The sequence below is a fragment of the Crotalus tigris genome, unplaced genomic scaffold (genome assembly GCF_016545835.1).
Source record: "Crotalus tigris isolate CLP2741 ecotype Arizona unplaced genomic scaffold, ASM1654583v1 scf7180000019173.45859301935:6455823, whole genome shotgun sequence".
Classification (NCBI taxonomy): domain Eukaryota; kingdom Metazoa; phylum Chordata; class Lepidosauria; order Squamata; family Viperidae; genus Crotalus; species Crotalus tigris.
In genome coordinates this window covers 5,575,438-5,588,297 of record NW_024097414.1, presented here as the reverse complement: position 1 = coordinate 5,588,297, position 12,860 = coordinate 5,575,438, and the positions used below count along the sequence as shown (strand labels likewise).

General features: G+C 46.4%; 1 protein-coding gene across 1 annotated transcript; it reads left to right on the top strand.

The window, feature by feature from the left end:
- Window positions 1-51: 51 nt before the first annotated feature.
- EIF3B (eukaryotic translation initiation factor 3 subunit B) lies at window positions 52-12,842 on the top strand (the record flags this gene model as incomplete). The annotated part of the gene is made up of 19 exons (XM_039360571.1): window positions 52-964; window positions 3,170-3,362; window positions 3,786-3,905; window positions 3,986-4,043; window positions 4,600-4,728; window positions 5,275-5,432; window positions 6,135-6,266; window positions 6,357-6,423; window positions 6,706-6,752; window positions 6,927-7,137; window positions 7,775-7,847; window positions 8,507-8,629; window positions 9,245-9,323; window positions 9,949-10,087; window positions 10,506-10,631; window positions 10,898-10,975; window positions 11,220-11,328; window positions 12,074-12,190; window positions 12,290-12,842. Coding segments are annotated over 18 exons (2,859 nt in total), but the record flags the coding sequence as incomplete, so codon positions are not given.
- Between the last annotated feature and the right edge of the window lie 18 nt (window positions 12,843-12,860).

Genomic DNA, 12,860 nt, shown 5'->3' with positions numbered 1-12,860 from the left:
GGATTGGTTTAATCTGAAAAGTGTTGTTTTTTTTTAAAAAAAAAGTAACTGTGGGAAAAGCACGTCGGAGAAAAAAGGAAAACGACTCGAGTGACGTCGTTCTCCTTAACTAAAGCCGAGGAACGTTTCCCTTCCAGCGCCTCTGCTTTCTCCCCGAGAAATGGTTTCCTCCCGGTCTCGCGAGAGCGGGCGGCGGCGCTCGCGCGCACATGGCCCTGCCAGGGGCACCGCCTCCCCCGTGCGTGCGCGCATGCGCTCTCCCCTCCTTTTCGGCCGAGGCCTCCCCGAGCGGCGTGTGTGAGACGATCGGGAAGGCCGCGCAGCCCCCCCGAGTTTCCCATGCAGGAGACCGAGGAGAGCCTGGCGGCGGCCGCGGCGGCCTCCCCCCCCAACGCCCTTTCCGCCGACGCAGCCGGATCCGGAGGCAGCGGCAGTAGCAGCGACTCGGAGGCCGATCGGCCGCCGGCGGAGTCGCCTAAGGGGCGGCAGGCCGAACCGGAGCCAAAATCGGAGCCGGAACCGGCCGGAAAAGGCGGCGGCGAGGAGGCTGAGAAGGAGGAGAAGGAGGGAAAAAGCAGCGGAGACGAAGAAGCCGGGGAGCCGCCCGAGCAGCCGCTTCCTCCCCCTCAGGAGCTGCCGCCGCCGGCCGTGAACGAGGAGCCTTCTCAGTCTCCGCCGGCCGTGAACGAGGAGCCGCCTCAGTCGCCGCCCGCCCGAGAAGAGCCGCCGGTGGCCGCCGCCAACGAGGCGCCGGGGGAAGAAAAGCCCGAAGAGGAGAAGGAGGAGAAAGAAGAAGAGGAGGAGGAGGAGGAAGAAAAAAGAGGAAGATCGGAGGAAGAGGAGGAGGCGCAGCGGGAGTCCGAGCCGGAGCCGCCCCAGCAGCTCCTTCCTCCGCTCGGCCCGGACGAGGACGAGCCCTCCTTCAGCGACCCCGAGGACTTCGTGGACGATGTCGACGAGGAAGGTGTGGGCGGAGGAGGAGGAGGAGAGAAATCAATGGGGAGGGGAGGGACTGGGGGTCTTTTGGGGACAAAGGGGGGGGGGAAGAGAAGGAGAAAGAGCAGCCTCGGCCTTGCCTGCCCTCCTCCAGATGTTCCTCCTCTGGCCCTTGAGCAGCTGTTCCGGGTCTCTTGTGGATCCGCCCAGGAAGGGACTAGGAACCTTGGCTCTTTTAGGACTTGTGGACTTCAACTCCCAGAATTCCTCAGCCAGCCATGCTGGCTCAGGAATTCTGGGAGTTGAAGTCCGCAAGTCCTAAAAGACTTGCGGACTTCAAGTGAGAGAGAAGAAAGGGCAAGGAGGAGCCCTTTGCACCTGGCTTCCCAGTTAGGAGCTGGACTACAAACCCCAGCGTTCCCAGTTGGGGGGGGAGTGTTGGGTATTCCCATCAGGGATGGTCCTGGGTAATGTGGCAAGGAGGAGAGCTGGCTTGGGGAGCATCCCTGCTTCTTGTGTGCTTCCCAGAGGTCGTTCTTGCTTTCCAGGAGCTCCAAAGCAAAGAGCTGATTACAAAGTCGTATCTGGGTGGGTTCGACAGAATAACAGGGTTGAGAGGGAGCTTGGAGGTCTTCTAGTCCATCCCCCTGCTCCTGCAGGAAGACCCATATACCATTTCAGACAAGTGACTGTCCAGTCTCTTCTTAAAAGCCTTCAGTGATTGAGCATCCACAGCTTCTGGTGGCAAGCCGTTCCACTGGTTAATTGTTCTCACTGTTAGGAAGTTTCTCCTTAATTCCAGGTTGCTTCTCTCCTTTCCATTCATTTCTTGTCTGCTGGTGCTTTGGAGAATAGGTGGACCCGTTCTTTGCAAAAGAAAAGCAGGAAGACCCTGCTGGAGCGTTCAGTGTGTGTTGCATTTCACAGGGTCTGGGATGAGATGTGCCTGCCCCAAGGGAGTTAACATTTGGTGGGTGAGCACAGCTGAGGAAATAAGGAAGCGGTTGTATGTGTGTGGACATCTGTACAATATTGAGTGAATGTGGTTGAAGAGCTGTTGTCAGTTTCAAGCAGCCCTGTTTTTTAACTTATCAGTGGAAAAGGGAACCTGTGAATCCTTCAAACAGCCACTGTGCCAGTTGTTAGTTAACCTTGAGAACTATGAAATAGGCCTGAGGAATTCTGGGAATTGAAGTCCACAAGTCATAAAAGGGCCAAGTTTGAAGACCCCTGGTTTAGGTAAATGTGGCTTCTGTTTGATGTATAGAGGGGCCCTTCAGGAGTTGTCAAGTATTTCTGTCTCCCATATTAGGGACATAGACCTGGAGAGGCTGCTGGTTTTGGCTCTAGGGATCCCAGATTAGAATCTGATGCTTTATGAAGAATTATTTTAACCACAGAGGAGAACAGAGATCTCAGTTAATTAGCCAAGATTACTTGAGAAAGTATGGTAGAAGCTTCTATTCATGAGTGAGTACCAAACTGGAAGAACTGTGTGAGCAATTGGGCAAGATGTCCTAGGAGGCAGTTGAACATTTTGTCCAATTCCTGTTTATTGTTAGAATGTGCAGTACCCACATTTGTGCGTGGCTCATAAATGAACACCTTGTAGCCCAAAAGACTGAAGAACTCTGAAGGTACAACTGGATTTAAAGGAGAAGGGTGAAATACATGTGTGACAATATGCTTGTGGCACATTAGATTAAAATGCATTTTAAAAGCAAAGAGAACTTAACTATGATTAAAATATTTGAAACGGTTTTCTCATTCATTCTGATGCCTTAATATTCAAAACATTCAGCATAGATAACAATTCAGTGACAGTTTGGAAACTTCAGGTTTTGCAAAATAATGCAAATAACAGAGGAAAGAATTCAGTGCTAGGGTGGCTGCTAGGCTGACTTGAGAGTGTTGAAACAAGCTGGAGAAAAGATGAGGCGCAATGCTGTGGGGAATAATTAGTTCAGGGGTTCATCTCAGCAATTAACCACTGGCCTGTTAAGAGTCAAATGATAGAGACCCTCGAAAGCAGTGCTTCCCAAACTTTTTCCTTTATTACCCAAAACCATTTATCAGAAAGTCCTTTTCACCCAATGATTCCACTTGAGCTTCTGCTTGCCTTCAGGAGGCTTAACAAACCTAATGTAGATGATTGGCTTTCTCTTACGAACGCAGCCATGGGCTCTGTCCTTCCCAAGACCTTCCTCATTGGTTTCTGTCTCCCTGTCCGCAGAATTACTGGGAGATATTCTGCAAGAGCTCCCTCAGGAAGCAGATGGTATCGATTCTGTGATTGTGGTGGATAACGTCCCCCAGGTTGGACCAGACCGCCTTGAGAAACTGAAGAATGTTATCCATAAGTTTTTCTCAAAGTTTGGGAAAATAACCAATGAATTTTACCCAGAAGCTGATGGCCAGACTAAAGGGTGAGTGCTGATGAGGTGCATGTTTTTCATAACTTTTTTTCCTGTAGCCAAGTCTCTCCATCAAAGAAGCATAATCTTCTAGTCCATCTAGCAAGCCAGAATAGTTGCCGGTGCATTTGTGCATCTCCATCACATACCTCCAAGCTGACCAGCACATTATCCTGCTTCCAAGGCACCTTGCTAAAGTTTTCTTATATAAAAATGCTTTAGGATGCTCTCATTTCCTGTGTAAAAGATTGTTGGGTAACACACCAGACACACATGTTGGAAAGAAAGAAGAAAAGGAAAGCTGGTTACTTGCTGTGCTCATGTGAGCTTCTCCCACAATAAACGTGGTGTCTTGAAAAGGTTTGCATCGCTTTTCTGAGTGAAAGGTAGAATATAAATGTAGGAAATAAATGAGCTGGTTTTGTTTCGTTGCAGGTATATCTTCTTAGAGTATATGTCTCCCACTCATGCTCTGGATGCTGTAAAAAACACAGATGGTTACAAGCTGGACAAGCAGCACACTTTCAGGGTCAATCTTTTCACTGACTTTGACAAGTGAGTAGAGTTTCCTCTCCACGACTTCCTTAAACATACATGCAAGTATGTACCCGTGACCAATTTTATTGCACTTTCAGGTACATGACAATCAGTGATGAGTGGGAAATCCCAGAGAAACAGCCATTTAAAGATCTGGTAAGTATTCAGAAGACTGAATGGCAAGTAGACATCACTCCAGACATCCCCAAGACACGACGTCCCTCACTAAGTAGGAGAAACAGATCTTGCCCTAATCAACATTACATAGCTCCCTAATGTATATTTTCGTCAAGAGATGAAATTACCAATATGAGGCTTAAATGTTCAAATTCTGATGATACATGTCTCTGTTTTCAGCAAGAGATGAGCTCAATAATTTGTACACATAACACTGAAACTCCTGAAAATGAAAAAAAAAAAAAAAAAACACCTGCAAGGTATCTGTGTGTGAAGACTGATTTACATGCTGATGTGTTGCAGAAATTGTCAAGTTTTGTCTGAATTGTTGGTGTCCAAATAAAAACATCAGCAGCACAATTTAAATTCATTTTAAATTGGCAAGAGTATACTTGGTTTGCTACAACAGAAGTTGTGTGTCATGGGGACAAGGTTTCCTGTCTGGCAGGATATTTTTTTTTATATATAATAGAATGTTCATTCCCTGTTTGTTGCAGCTCCTTCATCTTTTTTTTTCCTGTTGATTATTTCTTAGGGGAATTTGCGCTATTGGTTGGAGGACCCAGATTGTAGAGATCAGTATAGTGTAATTTTTGAATCTGGAGATCGAACCACTATATACTGGAATGATGTTAAAGATCCTGTTACAATTGAAGAGAGACCGGTGAGTGTTTGGAGCAAGTTTCTCTTGATAATGCTTTGTGTGCCAGCGGCTGTAAGAAGTAATACCATATCTGTGATGAAATTAAATGGTTTAATTGATGCACAAAAGAAGATAAGAACATAATAGCCATTGAACTGAGCCGTGAATTTCATCAGTCATAAGTAGGTTTTGCCAGAGAAAATGTGTTTCGTCCTTACATGATTCCTATTTTCAGAATGAACACCTTTGTTGAAAAACAAAGGGCAAAAATTGTCTGATGTCAGATGTTCTTTATTCACAAGATTTAACGGATTTTCTACTTGGCCAAAATAGATCATGTTTAGCAGATCATGTCTGTTTTACATTTGATATCCAATTTTCTACTAAATTATCTACAAAATTAACATGCTAACTGTGATAAGGGCAGTTCTGGCAAATGATTTTGGTGCCCTTCCTATTAAAATAGAATTTTTAAAATTCCATGCCAAGTTTTGGAAATAAAATGTGCCTATACTTCAGTGTTTAAATGTAGTTGGGCCCAATTAATCTAGGTTTCTCCTCCCGCAGCGATGGACAGAAACCTACGTGCGCTGGTCTCCAAAGGGGACCTACCTGGCTACATTCCATCAGAGGGGCATTGCTCTGTGGGGTGGAGAGAAATTCAAGCAGATCCAGCGGTTCAGCCACCAGGGGGTGCAGCTCATTGACTTCTCACCTTGCGAAAGGTATTCCTGAAAATTAGCTAGCGGTCAGCGCTTCAGAAGACCGAACACCCTTGCTTGTTGATAGATTGTCGCTGGATTGCAAAATGCTGGAGTGTGTAATGTTTGCTTTCTTTACGTTCTCCTGTATGGAAATCTCTTTACGTTCCCAGTTTCTTGGCACCCCCTGAGCTTCTTGCCTTGATCGTTTAACTGTGGTTATAATAACCTTGTGGTGAAGATGAACTGGTCACGGAGGCATCTGTACCGTGATTTGTTTGGAATCACTCCAGTCTGCTCTGCAAGGTCTGAGATGCTTAACTGTTGGCATCGTGCCTATCGGCTTTGTGTGCAAAAAGATTAAAGCAGCTGGGGATGTCGCACCATGCATTGTTCTTTATGGAGAATTTTGACTCTAGATAGGTGACTGCTTTGAATTGTATCTCTTCTCAATCTCTAACAAAGAGCCTTGGCGGTTAGAAGGCAGTATTGCAGGCTGACTCTGCCCACTGCCAAGAGTTCGATCCAGACCGGCTCAAGGCAAAACTCAAATAACCACAGAAATGTTGGGCTCAATTGTTGTCTACCTGTGTTGTTTTTTCTGAATGAAAAGCTTTGCTTTGATGCCGACTCTTGGTTGTTTGAAGTAATCCTGCCTGCTAAAACCAGCATTAAATGGATCGTAGCATTTATATTCCTGCAATCCATTTTATTGTCTTTCTGAAGATACCTGGTAACGTTCAGCCCCCTGATGGACACGCAGGATGATCCTCAAGCCATCATTATTTGGGATATCCTAACTGGACAGAAGAAACGAGGGTTCCACTGTGAGAGCTCCGCCCACTGGCCCATATTTAAGTATGTTTGTAAAAACGATTGGGCTACACTTTGACTGCTGGGAAATGTAAGAGCCCCTCTCTCTAAACCTTTGGAATTTGTCTTGCTCAGGTGGAGTCACGATGGCAAATTCTTTGCCCGGATGACATCTGATACTCTTAGCATCTACGAGACACCTGTAAGTCTGATCACATGTTAACCCAAAAGCATGAACACAAAAAGTGCCTGCTTAGCTCTGTCTTCCTCCCTCTCTTTTCCCTTTCGTGACCCTTTCGCCCAATCCTTTTATTTATTTTTAGATATAAATGAATTCATAGAGGCATTCCCAGGCTCAGGGATGTACACCAACGTTTTTTGGGACCTTAAGAGTATCCCTTTCTAGTGGGAAAATGTCTATATGTTAAATATCATCTCGGTGTGAGTTGCAGGTTCGTTACGTTGTCTTTTTTTTCCGTTCTAGTCCATGGGCCTGCTGGATAAGAAAAGTTTGAAAATCACAGGTATCAGGTGAGTGCTCTCCTTTTGATTCTGCTTGTATGACAAAGTCGGTGCCTTTCCTAAAAAGGAGCTCCTCCCCCCCCCTTCCAAACCCTGAGAAATAGATTTCACAGTATGGGTTGGGTGGCTGTTTTGGAATGCGTCTTCTCAACTTTGAGATGCCTCTTTCTTACCACCCCTCAGTGACTTCTCCTGGTCCCCAGGAGGAAACATAATTGCCTTTTGGGTCCCTGAAGACAAAGATATCCCGGCGAGGGTGACCCTGATGCAGCTCCCCTCCCGGCAGGAGATCCGAGTACGCAACCTGTTCAACGTGGTGGACTGCAAACTCCATTGGCAGAAGAACGGGGATTACCTCTGTGTGAAAGTGGACAGAACTCCGAAAGGCACCCAGGTATTTGCTCCTTAAGCAGACTGATAAAACTGAGAATATTTGCTTCCTCTTGGGGTATGCTAAGGTTCCCTTAATTATTACGGGTAGTCTTTGACTTAGGACTTGAACGGAGCCTGGAATCAACAGATGTAATTTACGCTGGTCATTAAGTGGATCATCGCATGACATTTTTTGTGGTGGTTGTTAAGCAAATTTCGACGATCGTTAAGCAAACCATATTCTCAAAGGGTTTCTTTGCCAAAAATTGGAAGCAAGCACCAGCGTCCAGTAAAAAGTGTCGCAAATCATTCACATGATGTTGCAAACGGCTGCAAATCCAGGCTGGTTGCCAAGTATCCAAAATGGGATCACGTGACTCTTAGTTTTTGGTGTTTGGTGTTAAACAATCCTTTTCTGCAATCATCCAGTCCCATTCAGCACAGGCCTGAGATGTGACTCCCTCGTTGTGTCTTGTATCTGACGAAAGCCCTCTTTTCAAGTCCAATACGTCATTCAGCTTTTGTCTTCATAAGAGCCCTATTTACTTACATATTGTGCTCTTTTAGATAAACAGTTTGTGATACACGTTATTCTCAAGGATAAAATTCTTGGCGAAGTCCCCCTTTGGATCAATCATGCTTTGCTTCCTCCATCCCAGGGTGTGGTGACCAACTTTGAAATCTTCCGCATGAGAGAGAAACAGGTTCCGGTTGATGTGGTGGAAATGAAAGGTAAAAAGGGCTCGTTTTCTGTAGCTTCAGTGCAATGGTGCAAGATTTCCCCAAACAATCATGCTTGCTGTCTTCCCAGCTGAATTGCTCCTTGCACCTTTAAGAAGTGATTTAGAGTATATTAGATACATCAGAAGTAAAGCATATTCAATATGGCAATAACAAGAGCACTTAAACTGACATACCGCTTCACGGTGCTTTACAGCCCTCTCTAAGCAGTTTACAGAGTCAGCCTATTTGCCCCCAACAATCTAGGTCCTCATTTTACCGACCTCGGAAGGATGGAAGGCTGAGTCAACCTGTAGCCGATCAGGATCAAACTTCCTGGCTGTGGGCAGAGTCAGCCTGCCATACTGCATTCTAACCACTGCGCCACCACGGCTCTAACACAACACGCTTTACTTCTGCAACAACTTGCCAGCCATTAGCAGCATATCTGGTTTATGTCTTAGCGAGGGACAATTGGCTATCTTCCACTAGATCTGGCAGGTGTGGAGTCTTTGTTGCTTTGCGTAGAGAATTTTGAACTGAGCCACTGGTGTAATGGTTAAGCCCTCAGACGACACATTCTGCCTCTTCCACCCTAAGTGCCTGCGATGCCTCACTTAGAGGCTTAGAGGGTCTCTAGTCCCAACTGACAGGGTCTTCCTGCCTTGCAGAGAGCATCATAGCCTTTGCTTGGGAGCCAAACGGAAGCAAGTTTGCTGTGCTGCATGGAGAGACGCCCCGAATATCCTGTTCTTTCTATCACGTGAAGAACAATGGGAAAATAGAGCTTATTAGTAAGTGGAATTTGCATACGCTCAGTGTGGTGCTGCTTTTGAGTTTGTTGTGATCTTCAACGGAGGCAAAATGCAACGGGGACCATTTTTCAGAGTGCGTGTGTGTGTTGCTTCTTATTTTGTTCCTTGTTTTCTTGACATCCTGCTCCCAGGTACATAAAGTTGGTTATTACCCTAAAATCCTAAAGGTGTATAAACGGGCTAGCTAAAAGAAAGCATTTTCCACAACATCCCTCACCACTCCCCAGCTGAATACTAGTGTTGGCATACTTTTGCATTGTGAATTATCTGGGCCCAAGTGGGGCAGGGAAACAGTGGCATAATACAGTTGAAAATGGAGCTTTCTGTGAAGTGGGTTTTTGTAGTTACATGCCGGTGGGTTTTCAGCACTGTCTTGACACTGCTGGCATAAATTAAACCTCTGAATCTGCTAAATAGTTCGAGCATCTGATTAAAACAGAGAACTGCCTGATGGGTGGTGACAAATTGGGCTGCTATGTTCCGATGTTAAGCCTCAGCAGGGGGCCGGAAATGACTCCAGCCTTGTTACTCTACCTTGTCTGTTCCACTATTTGAAAGTCGAATCAGTTCCGTGTATTTTTATTTTTATCTCAGAAATCTTTGACAAGCAGCAGGCAAACACGATATTCTGGAGCCCTCAAGGACAGTTTCTGGTGTTGGCTGGGCTTAGAAGGTGAGCACTCAACTTCGGGGAAGATTTAAATAATTACCTTGGTTTGCAAGCATTAAAAAAAAAAGTGGTATCCGCTTCCATGATCGTCTACGTAGCTTATTTCAGGTGATTAGAATCAAAATGAAAATACACATACTAAGGTTTTTCTCCTGAAAAGTAGGAACACACTGGCCCCTTTGACGTTTCCTTCATGTAGAAGTCCGTGGATCCCAGTCTCTGGATTTCTATTCAGGCCCCAAACCAAGAATGATATGTGTGAATCTTCCAGACTGAATTCTTTATTGTTTCACACCTGTAGCCCAAACCTTGCCAGATTGAAGTCTCTACTATATGCATCTATGATACACTTTGGGAACTACTGAGGGGAGGCTGCCCTCATCCTCCATTTTTCTCACGCATGGTCTGTGGGCTGAGTTGCCTCTTAGTCCACTTCACCCCTTCCCTCCTGGGAACCTTCTTCCCCACTACATTCCATCGAGGGAGGCTCCCCAATGAAGCTTGCACAGTCTGTAACCTAAACCCAGTTTTAGGGAGATGAAGTTCTAGGAGATTTTTTTCCCAGCTTGGCCAAAACGTCGAAGGAGGCAAGTGGGATAATCTGTCTCTCCTTTCTCCCTCTGTTCAGCATGAATGGTGCCTTAGCTTTTGTGGATACCTCTGACTGCACCATGATGAACATTGCTGAGCATTACACAGCCTCGGACGTGGAATGGGATCCCACCGGCCGCTACTTGGTGACGTCTGTGTCTTGGTGGAGTCACAAGGTAACCTGGAGGCTGTGTCTCCTGATCTTTTTTCTTGGTTGTGGTTAACTGAAGTTTCCCTTGTGGATGCCATGTTTGCCAACCTGTCTGAGTAAATTAAAGATTCCGGGCATGTCATATTCCTTTGTCTTGGCAAGCAGCCAGATCAGTTCATCTGCTAGATCAGGGACGACCGACCATGGCCACTCTTAAGGCGTGTGGACTTCAACAGGCTGGGGAATTCTGGGAGTTGAAGTCCAAACATCTTAAAGTTGCCAAAGTTAGACATCCTTGATCTAGATGGAACATCACACTCCACACATTACATGCCAGCCAGGCTGCTTTGGCTTTCCCCTCTAAGCGCTGGGATGCTGAATTCCAGCTGCTGCAGAAGGCTTTGTCTTGGATGCCCTCACCAAACCAGAAATCTCTTCCTTAGGTGGACAATGCCTACTGGCTGTGGACTTTCCAGGGTCGCCTCCTCCAGAAAAATAACAAAGACCGGTTCTGCCAGTTGTTATGGAGACCCAGGCCGCCAACTCTGCTCACCCAGGATCAAATAAAGGTGATGCCTCCTTGAGGTTAAGGGTAGAAATCCACTGGAAGGAGCCACTGGAGGATTTTAAGAACGCTGTTGCAAAAAAGGAATCACAATACTTCTCAAAAGAGAGGTGGAGAAGGGACGGCTTAATTTAAATCCCCGATGATCTGCGGAGCAGCTAGTGACAATTACATCCCTGGATAAGCCTTCCTTGGCTGAAGAGAGTGGTTTATCTCTGCATACATGCCCTTTCAGATGTGAAGCATTTCTCTTGTTTTTCCTTGCTGCAGCAAATCAAGAAAGATCTGAAGAGATACTCCAAAATATTTGAACAGAAAGATCGCCTGAGCCAATCGAAAGCCTCCAAGGTAAATTGCCTGGGTCAAGTGTTGCTACTGACTTTGGCCCCCATCAGCCTCCGTCCCCTCCATTAGGAATGAACTAACTGGTTTTCTTAACACCGTGTGGAGCCCCAGCCCTTTGTGTATTTAACTGGGCCGAATGGCTTGGATGACATTTTCCATGGAAATACTTAACAAGACGGGTATTTGGGACCGCAGCTTTGGGCAATTGGCCAGCTGGATAGTTTAAATGACCCTCGTTTTTTTACAGGAACTGGTCGACAGACGGCGAACAATGATGGAGGAATTCAAAAAATACCGCAAGATGGCCCAGGAGCTGTACATGGAGCAGAGGAACGAGCGTTTGGAGCTCCGAGGAGGTACGTCAGACAGGAAACCTGATGGCTTGTCTTAGGGTTGTCTCTTAACTTTGAAATGTACGTGACCAGCCTGGATCTGGGAGCAGGTACCCCAAATGTTGCAGAGCCCCTGGTCTGAAAAGCGAGATTATGCAGGTTTATTTTGAGAAGGAGAGCGTAGTTGGGGATTATATAATATTGAACAGTTCATGTCAGGCCTTTATCATCCTGACTGATCCAATTAGAGCAGTGGTTCTCAACCTGTGGGTCGGGACCCCATTTGGGGTCGAACAACCATTTCACGGGGGTCGCCAAACAACGCAGTCCGCCATTTTTTTTCCCCTTTTCCTTAGCTGTGCTACTTTTGAAAGTCAATAAAATAGACTCTCTTGAATAGAGTCTAATTCTATTGACTTTCAAAAGCCAATAGGAATTGTCCAGGTTGTCTCTGCCCTGCTGAGCCCGCCAAAAGTCCCATTCTGCAAGCGGTGCTGCACCAGTTGAGTAGTCCTCGACTTACGACCGGTTGGGGGTCGCGGCATTAAAAAGGTTGAGAACCACTGAATTAGAGGGATGTTAAGAAAACAACTCTGTGACCAAACCATAAGACTGCAGTGAGAAGGTGGCTAAGAACCCTCCCTGGCCGCATTTTTCCAATTGAAGAACAAGATTTCTGTCTTCAAATCAAACCAGATCTTTACTGCAGCCGTAGAGCAGCGTAGTTCTGTCTTCAGATGGTCTCGTTTGAACTTTCCCTTCTTTCTAGGAGTAGACACAGACGAGCTGGACAGCAACGTGGACGACTGGGAAGAGGAGACCGTTGAATTTTTTATCAATGAAGAAATTATCACAGTGGCAGAGGCCGAGTAATCCCATAGCTGTGGTAAGGACCCTTCCTCTGGCCCCATCCGTGAAAAAAAAAAGAGGGCAGGCCGGGAAATCGCGGGTCCAAAAGTGGTAACCCTCTTCTCTCTCTTTACAGCACCCCCATCGATCGTCCAGAGAAGAGAGTTGTTCCTTTTCAGGAGATCTCCTCACGTTTGGAAGTTTTTTAAATCCATATTTTTTCTCTCTGGATGGTGACTGCACAGGATCCATTCATTCTGACATAACTGTAGTGCCTTTTGGTCTTCAACAGGATCCCCTCTGGGCTCCCTCAAAAGGCACTGCTTTTAATTTTGTATTACTTTATGGGGGAGAGTTCAGTCTAATCTTTAGCGATCTTACCACCGGAATGAGCTGCTGCTGCTGCTAAAATGCTCTCGGAACATCAGGGATGGCTCCCCGCCCAAAGGCAGCCAAGAGACATTTTCCAGGATCTTGGGGGAAACTCCAGGGCTCTTATGTTGCCGAGGACGGTTGCTGCGTCCTGCACCGACGGGGGCCGGTGTGACCCAGAGACAGGCCAGCCGGGACAGCTCTCCTTTCCAGGGTGACTGGTTGTGTTGAAGCTGCATGGACTCGACTCTCCCATTCCGATTGTGACAGGATCTCTCCATGGGTTGTACATTGGAAATAAAGCAAGCCAACACGCATCGTCTCTGCTGTCTTGT